Source organism: Ipomoea nil, unplaced genomic scaffold, assembly GCF_001879475.1.
Source record: "Ipomoea nil cultivar Tokyo-kokei standard unplaced genomic scaffold, Asagao_1.1 scaffold1792, whole genome shotgun sequence".
In the NCBI taxonomy this organism is placed as follows: Eukaryota; Viridiplantae; Streptophyta; class Magnoliopsida; order Solanales; family Convolvulaceae; genus Ipomoea; species Ipomoea nil.
Genome location: NW_017618220.1, coordinates 657,501 through 677,340, shown reverse-complemented (window position 1 = coordinate 677,340; position 19,840 = coordinate 657,501). Strand labels below are relative to the sequence as shown.

The following is a 19,840-nucleotide window of genomic DNA, read 5'->3' as shown; positions in this document are numbered from 1 at the left end:
AGATTACACATGTCACTTCATTTTTCATTATTATTAATAATGGTAATTAAGTGTTACCAATAAACTGTTACGTACCATTGGGCAATTCAACTAAACTCTCCGTGAAGATGGGAGATTTTGGAGGCTTTCTTCGCTATCGTTGTTAGTGCTATCGATAGATGCAGTTTGCATCATTAAGGTACGCAAATTGTTAATTACAGTTTATTATTATTGGTAACTACTGTTATAGCTGTTAACCATTTTGAACGAGTCACATTTTATCCTTAAGAATATGGAAACATTAAGATATGTATTACCATGTTTGTCATTATTAAAATGTTCATAGTGATTATAATGCTCCTTATTACTATTAATATTTTAATTAATGATAACATTATTTTTATGGTAGTAAGACATGGATTGTTTCCAAATTGATTTATGTGGCATTTATTTTCAGACTTAAGTTTTATTACATTTTACAGTTATATCCAAAAATATTTTAAAGGTTAACAGTTTTAACTATTGTTTTCCATATTTAGTCTCTAAATTAGCATAATAATATTATTATGGCTATTTATTGCTTTTTTGGTTTATTTGCAATTTTATGCCATTAACAATACTATTAATTGAGTTTTGGAGAGTGATTTTTAATCGATTTAGAATTTTGGAAAAAACATGTTTTCTTGGTAATCTATCACATAATTTATTTAATTATGATTTTAGATGTTAATTGCCCACATTTAGTTAAGTATGAATAATTGAATACACATTTAGTGTTTTTCATACTCTTTAAATTGTTTTATGCATTCAATCACATTAAGTGCATAATATTAAGTTTAATTATGCAATTAGAATTTGTGAGATTTTTTTTATTTATGAATAAAACATATACTATGGCTTGATATTTGTGAATTTAGCCTGTTTCTCACAAAGTTAATTTTATGCAATTAAAAACTTTTCCACGTGGGCTTATAGTTTTTAACCTTTCAAAGTATACATCTATTTTATTATTATTTAAATTTTGGATTTCTTTTGGTTAGAAGTCATACTTGTTTTGAATATTAATTGTATACTTGAGGTTATTGCTCATATTAAAATTGTTTTCAGTTATGCAATTTATTTGGAATATATGAGTTTATTATTTAATTTTATGCATATCTGTTCTAAGCATAATATTTTATTTTTAGATTATGCGATTTATTTATTATGTCTTTAGAAAGCATAGTTTGAGAATGGATTTAGTTCCTTATTAAGTTGAACTTTATGCATAAAATTAATTACGGTAGTGCCTGAATTTGAGCACGTTTAGTCCGTTAATTTAGTTCATTGATTTAAAGCCTATCCATAAGTGAATCTACAATTGTATAGATCTCCCAAACGATTTTACTTCAAACATGAGAACACATGACTTAGGGAAGTTTCTTGGGGAGGAATACTAGTTCTATGGCCCTGGCTTAAAAGCCTTGTTGCTACTAGTCCCGTTGCGACGCTACTCTGTCTAAGGAGTTGGTATTTAACCGAGCTTCGTCTCGACCAACTTTCCTGGGAGTATACCTAATAATTGGCTATCATGTGTTGGTTTAATTCGTTTGTTAGGCTTTAACTTCCCCTTTTGCCAAGTGATTACAATTTCTAGATTAATTAAAGAGTAGCCATAGCATCTTTAATTTACTAAAAATTGTCTAAAGTTCAAATCACATAAAGATGGCAATGATAAATGCCTAGTGGTCCTATAATTTTAATTAGTTGGGGAGTAGCCACAGCATCCTTAATCAGTTAAAATTATATATTGAGTTGTTGGGTCACATAAAATTTGATAAATGTCTAGTGATCTTATAATTTTAATTAGTTGGGGAGTAGCCACAGCATCCTTAATCAGTTAAAATTATATATTGAGATGTTAGGGTCATATAAAGTTTTAGACATATCAATTGTGATTAATTGTATGTAATATGATGGAATTTAGCCCACGGGCAATTTCGTTATATTTGTATGATTAATTAGGATGAAATACTGAACTATGATCATAATTTAGCCCACAGGCAATTATGTATCGGGATGTAGTTTAGTAGGTTTATCAGTGATGATAGGAATAAAGATTCACCTCTATCATGAAGCTTAATTTTATGATGTAAACTTTAGGTCATATATCTTAATTTGCCCACAGGGATTAAGATAAGGAACATGATCTCTTAAGTGTTTTTTTGGTCATAATGGTTGTAATGAATCTAATTGAATTAAACTTCAGCCCACAGGCAAGTTTTATGTCACTTGATTCTTCAACCCATTTGATAATTGTATGGTTGTAATGAATCTAATTGAATTAAAACTTTAGCCCACAGGCAAGTTTTATGTCACTTGATTCTTCAACTCATTTGCTAATTGTTTCATCATAAAATTTCAGTTGGATCTTATTGAGTAAAACTTTAGCCCACAGGCAAGTTTTATGTCACTAGATTCTTCTGGCCATTTAGTAATTGAGATAAAATACTATCATAAGTGTTTAATTGAATTTAATAGAATTAAAACTTTAGCCCACAGGCAAGTTTTATGTCAATAAATTCATCAACCCATTAGATAATAACTTTATCCCAATTTCTTAGAATTTATAAATTCAGTTCAATTATAATTCTAAGTTTCATGGTTTGCATTGGCAAAACATGTATTTAGTCACTTTCCAAAATTTAGATACACCTTTTATTAATTATTTTTTCACGAAGCTTACTTGGTTATTTGGATTAACTATAGTAAGTTGCGTGGTATGATATACTTCTTTTGGATTCCAATAATAAAATATATCTTCTGAGCCGAATTCCAACTTGGTTTTGGAAGGCGTATTTTATTATTTTAGTATGTCCAACTATGGTGGAGAATCATGTCCTCATTAATCATTCATTTAGTTGGACTATAATTGGAACCAAATATTGATTATTTAGTGTGTCCAACTAATGATGGAGAATTATATCTTCATTATTTAGTTGGTCAAATCAATTATGAGTGTTATATCATTAATTTGGCGAAAGAATATCTTAATCAGTGGGAGTGATCATTTAGAAAAAGATCATTAAAACACTCCACTAAAACTGATGGATTTAATTGTTTTCATACATTCCAAATTGGGTTGTGCGTCCAAAAATAAGTCTAAAAGTTTCCACAAGTATTAATTAATTTTTGTTCTTATAATTCATAAGTTCATTTCATTGAACGTTTGGTTGTACAACATATTTATGAAAATGTTGTAACAATATTAATGAATTTATTAGAACGAAATCATTTAACTTGTGGTGCACTGCCAATTAATAAATTCTTTAGCAATTAACAGAGTCTTTAGTTTCTTCAAAATTGATCCTGGGTCATTTTTGGTTTGTAAGGCTCAAAACAATTTTGCAAGACCTATAAGTAAGACTCGTAATGTTCAATTAATTTCGAGGGGGACCTTGAGATTATTTGGGAAGTTGGTGTATGTTTAAGATTCCAAATTATTGACTTAGACCTTATGGTTTATGTCATTGGAATGTTTCTGTGACTTGACTATCTTTTGGGCTATCTTAATGAGTGGGAGTGACAGACGTGTCAACTCCAAGCTCTTAGCCGTTGGAGGTAGTGTTTATGTTAACTTATAAACAAGTCATAGAATATAGTTAGCATTATGCTAACATTAAGAGATCTCTACTTAAGGCATGCTTCTAAGATTTTGGAGATCATACAGTGAATTTGGATGGTTTCTTCCTTCAGTTGTGCACATAATATATTTTGAGAAACATCCATTAAGGGACTAAGAATAAACGTAGGGTTTGTTCATAAAGAACCTAAATTAGAGAATTTAAATGCATGTGATCATAGTAGATACTACTCACTTGATTAGTAGATGACGTATTACTATAGTTCTTGTATTTTGTTCTTTAATGAAGGTTGTGCCAGTACTTGCACCAAGTGGGAGAATGTAAGTATTTTCCCTAAATACAATATGTTATAATATATTGTATTATTGGGTGGCTGTGGTGCAAGTAGGAGATTGAGTCAATTAGTGACTTAATCTGTTATGCAACTCAGGATATTCAGTTAAGCTTTAACTGAATATCTGCCTATGTTGATGGCATGTAGGCTTCTAAGCAAAAGAGTCCTCCCACAGCTCCCGAGTTCAGGACACGCACCATCACGTATTCGGGAGAGAAGTGGTAGACAAAATGACACTAACCTTTATTCTGCAGGTTTACCATCTCGTGGCAATACCAACGACTATGGCTAGGGATATTTGGGCGATCCTAAAGCTTCCGCTGTAACGAGGCAGGTTACTCGTTTACTACAGTTTGTGTTAGTCTTAATATTATTATCTAACATACAGTATACATGTCTTCCCATAAATCCAGTATCGTACATCACGATTGCTTCAAGGTGTCTCTGTTCGACTTCAGAAGCACTTGAAGACCCTGGGGGGCTTTGGTGCTAGGAATAGATGCTTAAATCATCTGTTGACGCTCGCAGAGTCCCACATTGAGTCCTTCATCCTTGAAAACTTCATTGAAGCCATAAAATGGTACCTTTTCTTCACCTTTTTGTGGTTTCTCTTTACTATGAAAGAACAGTCTAACTGCGGCTTCCATTGCAGTTGTCCTAATGCCAACTCTCGTGCTGCCCTGAAACTCGTCTGCGACCTTTATGCCTTGGATCGAATCTGGAATGACATAGGAACTTATCGCAATGTGGATTACCTGGCTCCTAACAAAGCTAAGGTATTACAAGCTAGATTGATTCCCATTTGTTTGAGTGTCTGAACGCCTGATATTTTCAACGTTTTCAACCTTGCAGGCAGTTCAAAAGTTGATGGAATATCTGTGTTTCCAAGTTAGGAATATCGCAAAGGAGCTCATAGATGGCTTTGATATACCCGAGTATGTTATACGCGCTCCAATCGCTTTGCAGGATGCAGAAGAAGCGTACTCACAGTATGCTCACAATGCTGGATTCTAGATATCCCATACAAGGCTATCACCACCATATATCCTCAGACAGTTTTACAACCCTAATTTGTGCTGAGTGTCGGATGAAATGAAAATTTTACTTCATATAGAATATCACTGGAATTTACTTTTTGATAAACATGCTTATTTGATTGGTTCTCAGTATTCAACTTCTCTTAATTTTAGTTCTAATGGAATGTATTGGCTATGCCTTTTCAAACTCAAGCAGGACTTGTGATGGAGGTAGAAAGAGCAGACTCAATGTGAGTTACTAAGAATTTTGTGGTTACCCTCCTCTTTGAATGCAGAGGGCTTATGGCTTCATATGTGATCTCACTTTTATTTTAAATTCTCTAGAGTGCTGAATCATCAGGGACTTTTGCTAGAAGGCACTAGAAGAGAAGGCAACTCAAAGCAACGGCCTGATGCACTTGTTCAGGTATATAAAATAGGGAGATTGTTGTGCGCTGCTTCCTCTTTGGCTCTTTTCTTTGCTATTGTTAATTAGTTGTCATGTTCTTTGCTTCCTGATTCTTTCATCACATTTTCATAGTGTAGAAAGTTTATATTACATAAATCATCACATGGCATTGCAGAGTAAGTGTCACTATGTGCTTGTGGTGTCAATGAACAATGATATATACCTTATTTGTTACTTTTCCTTATCTAAATATTTAGCTAGCTTGTTGAGAGAATCCAGATTTACAAAAGGGATTATTGAAAGCTTAACAAGCAAAGGATTCTCTTCTTTGATGATGACATCTCTGCTGCTTGTAAAAAATTTTGCTAGGTGAGAATTTTTTTTAACTTTGCAGTGGAGATATTACCAAACTGAGAGCATATCAATAATTCTATCTTATGTATGACAAACTGTAAGTTTATAGATAAATAGACACACAACTTGCACCACCACACTCTTCTGATCTCCCCTTTCCCCTTAGTGTGTCATTTTTTGTTTGGAAAAAAAAAAATTTCCGATCCCCTTACCAGCATGAGTCAAGATATGGAGTTGTTTGGACCAATTATGATTTCCAAGAATATTGTAAGCATTATATTGGTTTATCTTTCTGAGAGTAAATACCTTATCAAAAATAAGTAAATAAAACAAAAATACAAAAAGAAAAGAAAATGATTAACAAGTTTGCGAGAACAAAGAATCCTATGGTAAATTGTGCTATAAAGACATTTTGATGCTGTGAAACCCTTTTTCAATCTGAGAAGATAGCTGCATGTAACATATTCAATTCCTTTTGCCCATAAGGATGCACTAAAAGTCATTCCTTTCTAAGAGATGAAAAGTCATTCTATCCCATAAAATTTTAAGGCTGAGTTCTAAGATTGCGTTCTAACTGAAATACACACTAACACAATATTATCTCACATTTTATGAACTTCTGAATTAAGTTGTCCTCTTAGAATCTTAAATAACAAAGAGTGTCTTTGAAGGGCATTCTTATCATATTCTTTCGCTAAAATTTGGTGAATTTATGTTGTGACCTAGGTGTTTGCTAGAACTATAATTTGCCGGGATTTGGATGTTGCAACAAGAGTTGTCCGCACAGATGGTCTTGACTGCATTACTTTGGAAGGTTCAGAAAACTTGATTCTTCATGATTTGACTATTTTAGTGTTTGCTTATTACACTAAAAAACTAACAAATATCCTACTTGCAGGTGACCAAGTGAGCAAAAAAGGTGGCATGACTGGTGGATTTTATGATTATAGACGCTCAAAACTGAGGTTCATGAGCATTGTTAGGCTCAACACAATTTATATCAGCGAAAAGCAAAATGAATTGGAGCAAGTTAGACAAATGCTTCAAGATATCCTTTTACAGTTTACCTTCTAGACCCTGCTTGATGTGGGTGCTTTGTGCATTTGGTTCTAACATTTTTGAAAAGAAAAGTTTTAAAGTTCATGTCAATTTGCTTTATCTATGTTTGTTTAGGATGGATAAGATAGAAGTTCATACTGACTTTGTATGTGCGTGTGTGTTTAAGTCTCACAAGAAATTGCTAAAAATACCTTAGATGACTGCAAGATGAATAAGCTTTTATATGTGCAATAAATATTTAACTGTATCTTCTACACGCTGTGTTGCTTTTCTAGTTGGAACTTGTACTCCTATCATCTCCGCTTTAAAGACTGATGAAAGGAGTCAAATGAAATCTTGTATTGACATATAACTTATAGCATGGTAGAACTCTGGTATCAGTTCATGCTGTACTTAGATCTCTAGGTTACTTTAAAAATCATTATGACAGTTGTCACAACCTTAAGATCATTGGGGTTAAATTTGCTTTTATCTTAAGTTACCCTATTGCATTCTTTTCAACTCTTGGTTAGTTAACTCACACAGGTGGAGTTGACAGGCTTCTGGGAGCAAAGTTTCCTTCACTATCCTGTTTCTGTATGCTGATTGTAGAAGGAGTTATAATGAAATTGCACTCATTAATATTTTCCCATGTTTGTACTTCATGCTTTTTCTGTCATGTGAAAAATTAATTGAATTGGTTTTGCCTTATGTTTTCGCTAAGCTTTTCTCACAGATAGACCAGAAAATTAATGAACTTGTGGCTGAACAACAGAAAAATGATGCTAAGTTGGCTCATGACAAATCTGAGCTAGAACAGTTTAGGCAGGATATTGCAAATGCGGAGGGACATAAACTTTCCATTTCTAAAGCTCTTGAGAAAAAGGTATCTCGGCAATTACTTTTACTTTATGTTTGTTTCATCTTTAAGCTAATGAAAGAACCACTAAGCTGACTTTGATTGGTTAAATTTGCTTTTAAAATAATTATATACATTCTTGGATGCAGATACTAGATACAAATCCCCAGCTCTTTTTCCATCTCCAAAAGCAAAGGTTGATGGAACTGATAACGAATGGGAAGGTGGAAGAAGCTTTAGAGTTTGCTTCAAAGGGAGAGGAAAATGTAATAACTGTGTTGGGTATTATATTTTTTCTAGAACCTAAGGATCTCAAAATTTCCGTCTCTAGCCATAAATTTGACTCTTAATGTGGAAATTTTTAATTATTATTATTATTATTATTATATTATTATTATTATTATTATTATTATTGTATTTTTTAATTTTAATTTGACTCAATATATTGTGGAGTAATGTTGATATGGATTTTAAGCTGTAATAGGTACAGGAATTATAAAAAAAAAAATAGGAATTTTAAATAAAATAAAATAATATTTTTTTTAAAAAAAAAAGTCATCCGCGACCGTTTCTAGCTTAAAACGGTCGCGGATGACTAATTAATAAAAAAAAATAAAAGAAATAAAAACGCGACCATTTCTAGCTTAAAATGGTCGCGTTTTTACCATTAAAAAAATAAAAATAAATACAATACGGGACCATTCTTTGTCAAGAATGGTTGCGTATTACTAACAATGCGCGACCATTTCAAAATGGTCGTGTAAAGTCCATGACTTTCTGCGAGCCTCTCATAGGCGACCATTGTAAAATGGTCGCCTATTGTCTTTTACAATGGTAGCCTATCTGCAATTCTGTACTAGTGGAAACCGAGGAAGTACGAGGTCGCCAGCAGGTCAGAGAAGAAAGGAAAAGAGTAAAATGACTAAAATACCCTCATTATTTACCTATTAAAATTTTTCGGCGATATTTGACCGGCAATTTGGCCGGAATGACTAAAATTGACGAAAATTGCATAGTCACAGTACTAAATTGACACTTTTAAAAGTCGAAGTCTGAAATTAACAAGACTCGTATAGTCATAGGACCAAAATTGAAATTTCCTCAATATTTTAGGTTGAGAACCAAACGATAGAATATTATTTCTTCTGTATGTATATCTTTAAGATTAAGACACATTCCTTTATAAATCCAATAATAGAATACCAATTATTTTCTTATTCATTAGATTTTCTATAATACTTAGTGTACAATTTTATTTATATTTTCTTTGTGTTCCATTCCACAAATCAAATAATTTGTAAAATTCTTCCATATAACATTATCAAGAATATAATCACCTTTGATTGACAATTTATAATGAACTCCTAATATATTTTGTTTCTCTTTTTAATCCTTATTAAGGTAGGAATCATGCATCCTACAGCGTAACTGCTAATAAAGAGAACTTTTAACTTATTTTTTATTGGGTGACCAGTTAAGTTGAGCTCAGATTGAGGAATGAACTTTACACTTCAATCTGATTTCAAACAATACCAATTAATTCCATGGATTAAAATAATAATTTTATTCACTAATAATTGCTAAGTGCTTTCATGCACACACACGGACTTAGAAATATCAGTAATAATAATAATAATAATAATAATAATAATAATAATAATAATAATAATAATAATAATAATAATAATAATAATAATAACAATAACAATAACAATAACAATAATTGATGGTTTTTGGGTTTTCGGGCCCAAGGAGGTCCAACACAACCTTTAGCTGGAGAATACACCTTTCAATAAAATGTATATTTGAGTGAAGCACTCGTTTATAATTTGTTTTACTCCCCTCTCCGGGTCTCTGCTTGTCTCTCTTACAAGAGTGGAGGAGCCTTTATATAGCAGGTTCTTCCCCTACTGACTTAAAGGCCCTTAATGGCCGACTTCAAAGCTAATTGAAGCGCCGAGCCGTTGGACGCCATTACTCGGTCGGTCAACGGCTCTCGCAAGCTTGTAACAGCCTGACCGAGTCCTGCTTTCAATGCCTTAACGGCTCTCTGTTCAAACGAGTCTCTTTAATGCTCTCAACGACTCCTTGAACTGAGTCTTTCCTTGGGCTTGGGCCCCAGTCGACTCCTCGTCTCGGCCCAAACTCCCACTGGGCTCCTCATAGCAGCTCTGAATTTGGTCTCCGTGCTTGGGCCTGGGCCGACTCCCGGGGTCGGCCCAAGCGCCCTCCGGGCTTCCTTTGACACCAGCCCACCTTTCTTGTCTCGGACCCTTTCTTTGGGCCAAACTTTCTTGGGCCGGGGTTCTCACCCCATCAACTAGTCCCTCACTTTTCCGTACCCGGTCCGCTAACCTGGGTTTGGAAAAGTAGTAACCGAACATCTATTTAGACCTCCGAATCCCTGCATTGAATGTCCCTTATGACGCCCGGATTCTCTGCCATCTCCCCGAATCTACCGGAACCGTTTCGATTCTCCTAGCTCTGTGCGGCTCCTATAAAAGGTCTCTTATTCTTCTTGTCTCTTCCACTGGTCCGCCATGGGTCGCTCACCTCTAAAAGGGAAGCGAATCGATTTCGGCTCTCCTCGACGTCCTCTTTCTTCGAAGCGGACTCGACCTGAGAGGGAAGGCAAGAAAAAAGCCTCTCGTCCAACTCCTCGGAGATCTCCAGCTGGTGCCACCTCCTCAGCTTCTTAGCCGCCGACCCCACCTCAGCGAGAAGTCGTGCCGCCTTTGCTTCGTCCGCCGACTCCAACAACTGCCAGGGTGACTTCTCAAGATGGATCCTTTGTGGAGGTGGCCGTCCCTGAACAATTGACTTTCCGCATGACGTTCTCTATTCCTCTGGACGACCCCGACGGGCCTGTCACGGGTCTGATGGATGATGAGGACTACACTCGTTACTTGGAGAAATACCTTGATGACGAGGAACCTGTGGATCTACCGCTCATGCCTTCTTTCTGGGATTCGTTCTGCCCCTCTCCCCCTGGGCCATCGGGGGGAAGGTTCTTTGGAAGCGACTCCTCCTCCCCCAGTGAGTGATTATCTAGGCCGGAGTCGGTCTCATATTTCAGAGGGGTCTTCTTTAGGAGCATTTTCATTATCCTTATTGTAATAAGCTCCTTACTACTCGTACCCTTCTTCTTTTGCCAATAAAATGCTGTTTTTCGTCCTGTCTTATATTTCGTGTTTTGTCGTGTACCCATCCGGACGACTAGTCAAGGAGTTGGTCACATCGTCAGTCCTTTTTCAATCTGACATCTGCAAGATTCCCCGTATCTCGGGTGAATCTAATCTTCTCTGCGCGGCGTGCGAATCTCGCTCTTCCCGGGCGGATTTGATGGAACTAATCACTGACAGAGATTCGCGTCATCCGTCTAATCCGGCTCAGTTATGTCAGTTACGATTCCTTCCGTGATTACCGCCTAGATATTCGCTTCCCCTAGGCTATATAAGGACCCTTCACGGTTGGTGCAAATCACAATACCCCTCATTTTCGAAGGCACGAAGCTATGAGTTACAGAGATGGTGATCGCCGCTGGTCCATCCGCAACCAGGAGCACGCTCGACTGGAAAAGCTGAAGCAAAAGAGGCTGGCTAACGGAGGACGTTTGGTGGGCGACTCGGCTTCAGACCCCATTGTGGTGCCCCCGGACATGCTGGACCTGATGTGTAGGGAGCCTATCGATGTGGAGATGGAGCCGGTGGTGGAGGATCCAGAAACAGAGGTGGAAGAGAAGTGGGAGGCTCCTCCCCTTTTTGGTGTCGCCATGTCGCCGAGTGCTCTGGAGAGGCCTCTGCAAATGATTGATGACGGGAAGCCGGCCGTGTATCTGGATGAGGTGCACGATCCAGAGCCGAGTCCTCTACCTTTCCGCCCTTAGTACTTCCTGAAGGGTCCTCCGACTGCTCGCCCGTCAGGAGAGAAAGAAGCCAAGCCTTGATCTGCTTTTCTCTTGTAACTTACGTCGGCCGAGTCCTAGGCCTTGTAATTTCTCGTACTTTATTAAATAAACTATGTGCCTTTGTGTCCGACTCTTATTTTTCTATACCTTTTTGGACCGACCTCCGGCCTATGTGACCGATTCCGTGTCCTTTTACTGCGAGACCTTCTTGGCGAGGGAGTCGCCAAATCTGATTGCCGACCTCATGACCGAAGTCTCTTCGCCAACTTGACCTGTGTCATCTGATGGGCCGGGTTCTACCGGGTCTTTTTAGAAGCTTCCAGCTCATACCCGGCGGGCCCAGAGGCCGTGGCCTACGATGGGCTTCCGGCTTAGCAGGCTGGGTCACTGTCATTCGACCCTAACCTAGGGCAGACGCGCCGTTTGCAGGCTAGCCCTAGGCCTGAACCGTCGCTCCGTCTTTTGAGGCATTAATTGCGGCGTCCTTTCACCTCTTGTCACCCTTCTTCCCTCCAACGCGGAGGCGACACGTGGCCATCCGTTGGGATTCTCCCCCTTTTAAATAGCCATCTTCTTCCTCTTCCTCTCACTTTCTCTCAACTCTTCGAACTCAACTCCAAGCATTCCCGGTCTTTTCTGTATTTTTCTCAGTCCACGCTCAGGTTGATAAATGTCTTCCTCTTCTCATTCTTCTTCTTCTCGTCGTCGCTCGGTTGATAACCCAGTGGCGACTTCCCTGTCTTCTTCTTCTCCTTCTTCGTCTTCTTCTTCTCCTCCCCGTCGCATGGAACTTCCGGCGGACCTTCCATCGACGTCTTCTCTTCCTCCGACCCCCTCTTCTTCGGGGCGGTTACTCCGATGAGCACTGCTCCTCTAACGACGGTGGCAGCTCTGCCAGGCGGCCGCGAGGCAAGTTCGATTCAATCATCCGCCCTTCTGGGTCACCGTCCGTCGTTACTGCGGCGGACCTGGAAATGGCCCAATTTCTACTTGGGCCTTCGGCCGTGATTCTTGCTCCGGAAGGCCGACAAATTTACGACCCACCGGAGGGTTACGTTGGCATTCATTTGCACTCGGTTGCCTTTGGCTTCCGAGTTCCTCCGTGTCCTTTCCTCTCTCTTTTGTATCGTCATTACAACTTAGTTCCGGGCCAACTAGTGCCCAATTCTCACCGACTCCTCACCTGCTTCATAAACCTCTGCCATTGGTGGTTGTGCGAGCCGGATCTAGACTTGTTCCGGTATCTTTTTACCGTGAACAAGGTCGGCTCACACTCGCCGGGTTTTGTCCAAGTTGCCGCTCGTGCGGGGCGACAGCTTTTCGAGGGGTTGTCCGACTCCATTAAGGACTGGAAGCTCCTCTACTTCTTTGTCCGACCTACTTTCTCCTCCTTCACCTTTCCGACCCTGTGGCCGGCTGCTCTATTCAAGCCTTGCTCTCGGCGTGCCGTCTTTACTAACGATGCGGTCCAGGGCGGCGAGTTCTTGAAGGGCTTTGGGCCGTACTCCGTCAAGTACTGGTCCCGAGTCCGGGCCATGGCCAAGCGCGGCTTGCTGCCGGAGGGTGCGGCCACCGTAGGTAGTTTTTATTGCCTTCCTTTTCCCGCTTCTTTTTGCTTTCTCTCAACTCTTGGAACTCGGAATACTTATGGCTTTCCTTTCTTTCGCAGGTCCATACGACTCCGATTCCTCCAGTTCCGACGAGGCTGCTGTACCGACTCCAGAGATGGCGGACAGAGCTGAAAAGATGAGGCGTCGGCTGACCCAGCGCGCTTCCGGCACTGATGCTGCCTCTTCCTCCCAACCGTCGCCGGCTCCAAGGTCGACTCCTCCACCATCTCGCGACGTGGTCGATCTGACGCCGTCGCCGACTCGACAGCCGCCTCTTCCTCCGTCTGAGAGTCCGAGCTCCAAACGGCCGGCCGAGCAGACGGACACGCCGGCTCCGAAGAAGATCCGGTTGAGCCACGAGGTGGACGAGGATGCCCAAATCTGGCAAGGCAACTCCTCTGTCCGCAAATGGGCTGCAAACGTCCTTCTTCCTAAGGATGTGGCGACGACTGGCGCCCTGGGGGACGAGTACATCGTTGAGGCCTCTCTACGCTAGTCGTACCGCGTAAGTGTTTCCGACTCGCCTCTTTTTTCTGTTCTTTTTCTTTCATTTTCTGACTTCCCGTCGCCTTGCAGAATCTCACCTTCCAAACGGATATGAGCCGGCGACTGAGGGAGTATAAGACCGGGCTGAAGTCTATGGCCGTTCGGGTGCACCAAACGGAGGAGGCCTTCTTGGAGGAGCAAGCTAAGCACGCCAAGGCGGTGGAAGTGCATAACTCCGAGATGCTAAGGGTCACCCGTCAGTGGGAGGAGGAGCGAGACAAAGTGGCAACCATCGCCACGACCTCGGTGGAGGACTACAAGAAGTCGGCGGCCTTCGAGGCGGACGTGAAGGCGGCGATAGAGGCCCGGCAGAAGGAGATCGCCAAAGAGTGGCTGGCGACGCCGGAAGGTGACGACTTCCTTTTGGATCTGGGCGAGCGCGACTATCGCTTTGGCTTCCGCGAGGCACAGACAGAAATCCACTCCGCCCTGCTGGTCCGCGACTCCTCTTTTACCCCCGAGAGCTGGGGCCTCAAGCCGGTGATAGACGTTCTCCCGACGGCTGAAGGACCGGCGGCGGCTCTCCCTGCGGTGGCTCCTCCCAATCTCACTGAGTCCTCCCCTTCGGTGGACCCTTCTTCTGTTCCCCCAGCTGGACCAACGGCAGGGGCACAAGTTGAAGGGGTCGATGTCGACACCCCCTCCACAGTAGCTTAGGGCTATTCTTTTTAGGATAGCCCCTTTTTGTAAAGGCTGGCCTCCTTCTCGGGCCTTTTTTAATTTTAATAAAATTTCCTTTTTCTCTTTCCTTCTGCGTTGTCTTGAACTCGATTAACTTCTTTAGGGTTCTGGAAATCAAAGAAGTATTTCTAAGGTATCGGGCCCTTCTGACTCTGAGAGACGACTTAGGCTCAATGCCCTGTCGACTCTTTATACGTTCGCCGAGTCCCTCAATCGAGGTGACTCCTCTTGGCTTTTTCACGGAAGCGACTAAGGGTCTGGGCCCTTGTTTCCTAACTTTTCTCGCCGAGTCCCTCAGTCGAGGCGACTCCATAGGCTTTTTCTTTCTCAGAAACGTTTTAGGGTTAGTGCCCCATTGTTTCTTTTTATACTCAGCGAGTCCCTTAGTCGAGGCGACTCCTCTTGGCTTTTTCACGGAAACGACTAAGGGTCTGGGCCCTTGTTTCCTAACTTTTATCGCCGAGTCCCACAGTTGAGGCGACTCCTTAGGCTTTTCCTTTCTCAGAAACGTTTTAGGGTCAGTGCCCCATTGTTTCTTTATATACTCGCCGAGTCCCTTAGTCGAGGCGACTCCTCTTGGCTTTTTCACTGAAACGACTAAGGGTCTGGGCCCTTGTTTCCTAACTTTTCTCGCCGAGTCCCTCAGTCGAGACGACTCCATAGGCTTTTTCTTTCTCAGAAACGTTTTAGGGTCAGTGCCCCATTGTTTCTTTATATACTCGCCGAGTCCCTCAGTCGAGGCGACTCCTCTTGGCTTTTTCACGGAAACGAAAGGGTCTGGGCCCTTGTTTCCTAACTTTTCTCGCCGAGTCCCTCAGTCGAGGCGACTCCATAAGGCTTTTTCTTTCTCAGAAACGTTTTAGGGTCAGTGCCCATTGTTTCTTTATATACTCGCCGAGTCCCTTAGTCGAGGCGACTCCTCTTGGCTTTTTCACGGAAACGACTAAGGGTCTGGGCCCTTGTTTCCTAACTTTTCTCGCCGAGTCCCTCAGTCGAGGCGACTCCTTAGGCTTTTTCTTTCTCAGAAACGTTTTAGGGTCAGTGCCCCATTGTTTCTTTATATACTCGCCGAGTCCCTCAGTCGAGGCGACTCCTCTTGGCTTTTTCACGGAAACGACTAAGGGTCTGGGCCCTTGTTTCCTAACTTTTCTCGCCGAGTCCCTCAGTCGAGGCGACTCCTTAGGCTTTTTCTTTCTCAGAAACGTTTTAGGGTCAGTGCCCCATTGTTTCTTTATATACTCGCCGAGCCCCTCAGTCGAGGCGACTCCTCTTGGCTTTTTCACGGAAACGACTAAGGGTCTGGGCCCTTGTTTCCTAACTTTTCTCGTCGAGTCCGGGCGATAGTTATCAGTAATCCGTACTCTTTTATTCAAGTCTTTCAGTACCCTCGGGCCTATACATGGCCTAACCTTTTCTACTGATAGAACTTCTTCAAGTGGATGACGTTCCAGATTCGATCCACAGGCTTGCCTTCCAGAGTTTCAAGCTTGTAAGTGCCGGCCTGAACCACCGCGGCAATGCGATAGGGTCCTTCCCACTTTACCGCGAACTTGCCTCCTTCCGCGGGCTGGCTCGCTTGCCGGTCTCGTAATACGAGATCGCCGACCTAGAAGGTTCGTGGGCGAATCCTTCGATCGCGATATCTTTTTACCGCTTGTTGATATTCGACCATCCAAGCACTCGCGGCTTCTCTTTTTTCTTCTAGGAAATTTTTCTCAATTCGATGACTTTCTTCATTCTCCGTGTCGGAATAGGTGCGGACCCGGTGAGTGGGCTCGACCACTTCAATTGGGACCTTAGCTTCGAAGCCGTACGCGAGGGAGAATGGGCTCTCTCCGGTTGCTCGCCGCTGCGTAGTGCGATAAGCCCATAGGACTCGGTCAAGCTCATCCGCCCAATTTCCTCAGATATCTTCCAATTTCTTTCGGATTCCATCCACTATGGTCCGATTCACATTTTCGACTTGCCCGTTGGCCTGCGGGTACGCCACGGATACCTTGGTATGGCGGATATCGTGTCGGCGGCAGAAGTCAGCGAACGCCTGGCAGTCGAACTGTCGCCCATTATCGCTGACAATATGCTCGGGCAAGCCGAAGCGGCAAATCACCCTCTTCCATAGGAAGTGTCGGCATTGGTACTCGGTGATAGTGGCCAACGGTTCAGCCTCCACCCACTTGGTGAAGTAGTCGATAGCTACGACACAAAATTTCAGGCCCCCGGGGGCTGCCGGCAACGGCCCCAACAAGTCGATTCCCCACTTAGCAAATGGAATAGCCATGGTGACCGGCGTGTAGAAGGTAGCCGGCCGAGTGTCCTTTCTGGCGAACGCTTGGCAAACGCCACACTTGGATATCCATTCGATGCAATCTCGAATCATAGTTGGCCAATAATACCCCTGGACGACTAACTTTCGGGCGAGCGTGTGGGCGCCCTGGTGTGCGGCGTAGATGCCTCTATGAGCCTCGTCCATTATTTTTTCGGCCTCGGGCCTGAGCAAGCTCAACAAAGGACCTCCGAACGACCGTTTGTATAGTTGCCCATCAATGATTTCGAAAGAGGGGGCTTTTCGTCGAACCCTAGCGGCGACTCCCGGGTCTTCCGGTAATTCGCCTGTTTCCTTGAATCGCCAGATGTCCTCTATCCAGAACATCTCGGGGTTCTTCTCTCGGTCCCATTCCTCGCCAGTCACCTGCTGGACTTCTACTGTTGTTTCCTCGATACTTGGTCGATCTAACTCCTCCTTTTGGCAGATCTTCACAAGGTGATCCGGTACTCCCTCCAAGGCAATCTTAGACAATATGTCGGCTTCCACATTGTCTGCCCGGGAGATGTATTCTATTTCGTAAGCTCCGAATTTCTTTAACATCTCGATCGCTCGCTCTTTATATAAAGTTATCCGCGTATTCTTAGCCTCACACGTGCCGGAGATCTGCCCGACTACCAACCTGGAGTCGGTCTTGATTCTCAATCGCTCAACTCCTAAGGCCTTGGCGAGTCGAAGACCATTTAGCACAGCTTCATATTCGGCCTCGTTGTTGGATGTCGGAAACAAGTAGCTTAAGGCGTAGTATAGTCGGAATCCTTCCGAGGTGATGAGCATAACTCCAACCCCGCAGTGTCGTTGACTCGACGCTCCGTCCGCATGCATTTCCCACCACTCGCTTAAACTGTCCTCCGTGGCGTGTTCCTTTTCTTCTTCGCTCGCCGTGCACTCGACCAAGAAGTCGGCCAAGGCTTGACCTTTTATGGAAGGCCGGGGCTGGTATTCAATCCCATGGCCCATTTCACTAGTCGGCCGGACGACGAGGGGTTTCGCAGGACGCTCCCGAGCGGTTGGTCAGTCAACACTCGGACGGTGTGGGCTTGGAAGTAAGGTGCTAACTTTCGCACGGTGATCACCAACGCGTATACAATCTTCTCCAGGGCGGTATACCGCGACTCGGCGGCCTTCAGGGAGCGGCTTACGTAATAAACCGAGTGCTGAACGTGCTCTTCTTCGCGGACCAGCACCGAACTCACCGCCTTAGAGGAGGCGGCCAGGTATAAAAATAAGGGCTCGCCCGCCTGGGGAGTAGGCAATACCGAGGGTGTTAAGAGATATTGTTTCAACTCTTCGAACGACTGTTGACACTCGGCGGTCCAAGCGAATCCCTCCTCATGGCCTCGAAGAAGGGCACCGTCTTATCTGCCGCTTTGCTCAGGAAGCGGCTAAGGGCGGCCAGTCGACCAGTCAATCGTTGCAGGTCTTTGATGGAGCTGGGAGGCTGCATGTCGATGATGGCCTGTACCTTCTCCGGGTTAGGCTCAATACCTCGCTTGGTGACCATATAGCCCAAGAACTTTCCACCTTGCACGGCGAAAGCACACTTTTTGGGATTCAACCGGAGATTATATCTTATCATTACTTTAAAACAGTCGGCCAGATCTTCCGCATGTTTGCTCTCCTCTCGGCTCTTGACGAGCATGTCATCGACGTACACGGCCATTGATTTTCCTAACAAGTGCTGAAATAGTCGAGCCACCATTCGCGTATATGTAGCTCCGGCATTCTTAAGCCTAAAGGGCATGACTCGATAGCAATAGACTCCGTCCGGCGTCAGAAACGGTCTTTTCTTCATCTGCCGGGTGCATGAAGATCTGATGGTACCCCCTGAAGGCGTCCATGAAGCTCAGCAATGCTGACCCGGCGGTCTAATCAACCAATTGGTCAATCCGCGGTAATGGAAACGGGTCCTTAGGACAGGCCTTATTAAGGTCGGTATAATCGACGCACATTCGCCACACCGGAGGCTTCGGTACAAGAACCACATTCTCCAACCACTCCGGGTACTTAACCTCTCGGACATGTCCGGCTGCTAGTAGCGTGCTTACCTCCTTTTTTACGAATTCTCTCCGGTCATTGGCCAGGTACTGCTTCTTTTGTACGACTGGTCGATGCTCAGGGTCTACGGCGAGTCGGTGCGAAATAATGGATCGATCGACACCGGGCATGTCCTCTGGACCCCAGGCGAAAACCAGCCGGTGTTCCCGGAGCACTTTTATGATTTCTTCACTTACCTCCTGAGGGAGACCGACTCCAATTCGGACCCGCCTGTCCGGTTGCTCAGGATCAATCTCCACCTCTTCCAATTCAACAGCTGACTCGGGGCGAGGTATCATTGTCTTCTTTGGGGGCCTTTCCATGATCTCATGGACCTGTATCTCTTGCTTGCCCATTCCTTGGCAGGCCTGCAGGTAGCAGTCGCGTGCGACCTTCCTGTCGCAGCGCACCGTACCTATTCCATTTGGCGTGCGGAATTTCAGGCAGAGGTGCTCGATTGAAATCAGAGCTCCTAGATCCTCTAGACCCGGTCGGCCGAGTATAGCATTATGCGAGCAGGCCAGATTTACCACGATGAATTTCATACTGAGTTTCTGTACGTCTGGGTAATTGCCAATCTCAACTGGCAGAGTGATGGATCCTTCGGCTTCTACCGAATGCCCTGTGAAACCGGCGAGTGGAATTTTGATGGGATTCAGCTGATCTCGGGCCAACCCCATCTTCATGAAGGTCTCCAGGTATAACACATTAACACTGCTCCCGGTATCAACCAGGATTCGGCGAACGACTACCCCCTTGATATCCATGGCTATGACCAACGCGTCTCGATGCGGCGTCTTTCCAGCCGGCAAGTATCTATCGGTGAAAGTGATTGGCTCTCGGCACGCCTTCTTGGAGTTCTCTTCGTGCCCATATACTGTCCCGACATACAGTTGCCGGGCCCAGGCCTTTCGAGTATTCGCTGAGTCACCACCTTCCGGCCCGCCGACTATCATGTTGATAACCAGCTTTTGACGCCACTGAGCCTCATCTTCTTCAGAAGCAGGCTGCTTGCCCCGATTTCTCTCAGCGGCGACGCCGGGATCCTCGTCTCCTCAATTGGCCGACCTCCGTCTCCATTGATTAGGAGGCGGGGTTCCTTGCTGGATGATACCCTCCATGAT

At 43.3% G+C, this 19,840-nt stretch overlaps 1 protein-coding gene across 1 annotated transcript; it reads left to right on the top strand.

Annotated features, from left to right (window-relative positions):
- Window positions 1-4,953: 4,953 nt before the first annotated feature.
- On the top strand, window positions 4,954-7,962 carry LOC109192640 (structural maintenance of chromosomes protein 3-like). The gene is made up of 6 exons (XM_019343341.1): window positions 4,954-5,203; window positions 5,298-5,379; window positions 6,442-6,529; window positions 6,614-6,763; window positions 7,488-7,639; window positions 7,762-7,962. Exons 1-6 carry the CDS (start codon window positions 5,148-5,150, stop codon window positions 7,960-7,962), a joined length of 729 nt encoding a protein of 242 aa, XP_019198886.1. The 5' UTR covers window positions 4,954-5,147.
- Window positions 7,963-19,840: the final 11,878 nt, after the last annotated feature.

Excerpts from the sequence above, each read along its gene's own strand:
- LOC109192640 (XM_019343341.1), top strand. The coding sequence starts at position 5,148 with ATGCCTTTTCAAACTCAAGCAGGACTTGTGATGGAGGTAGAAAGAGCA. Across the intron at positions 5,380-6,441 it reads GGCCTGATGCACTTGTTCAG|GTGTTTGCTAGAACTATAAT; the intron begins GTATATAAAATA and ends GTTGTGACCTAG. Across the intron at positions 6,530-6,613 it reads TGACTGCATTACTTTGGAAG|GTGACCAAGTGAGCAAAAAA; the intron begins GTTCAGAAAACT and ends TCCTACTTGCAG.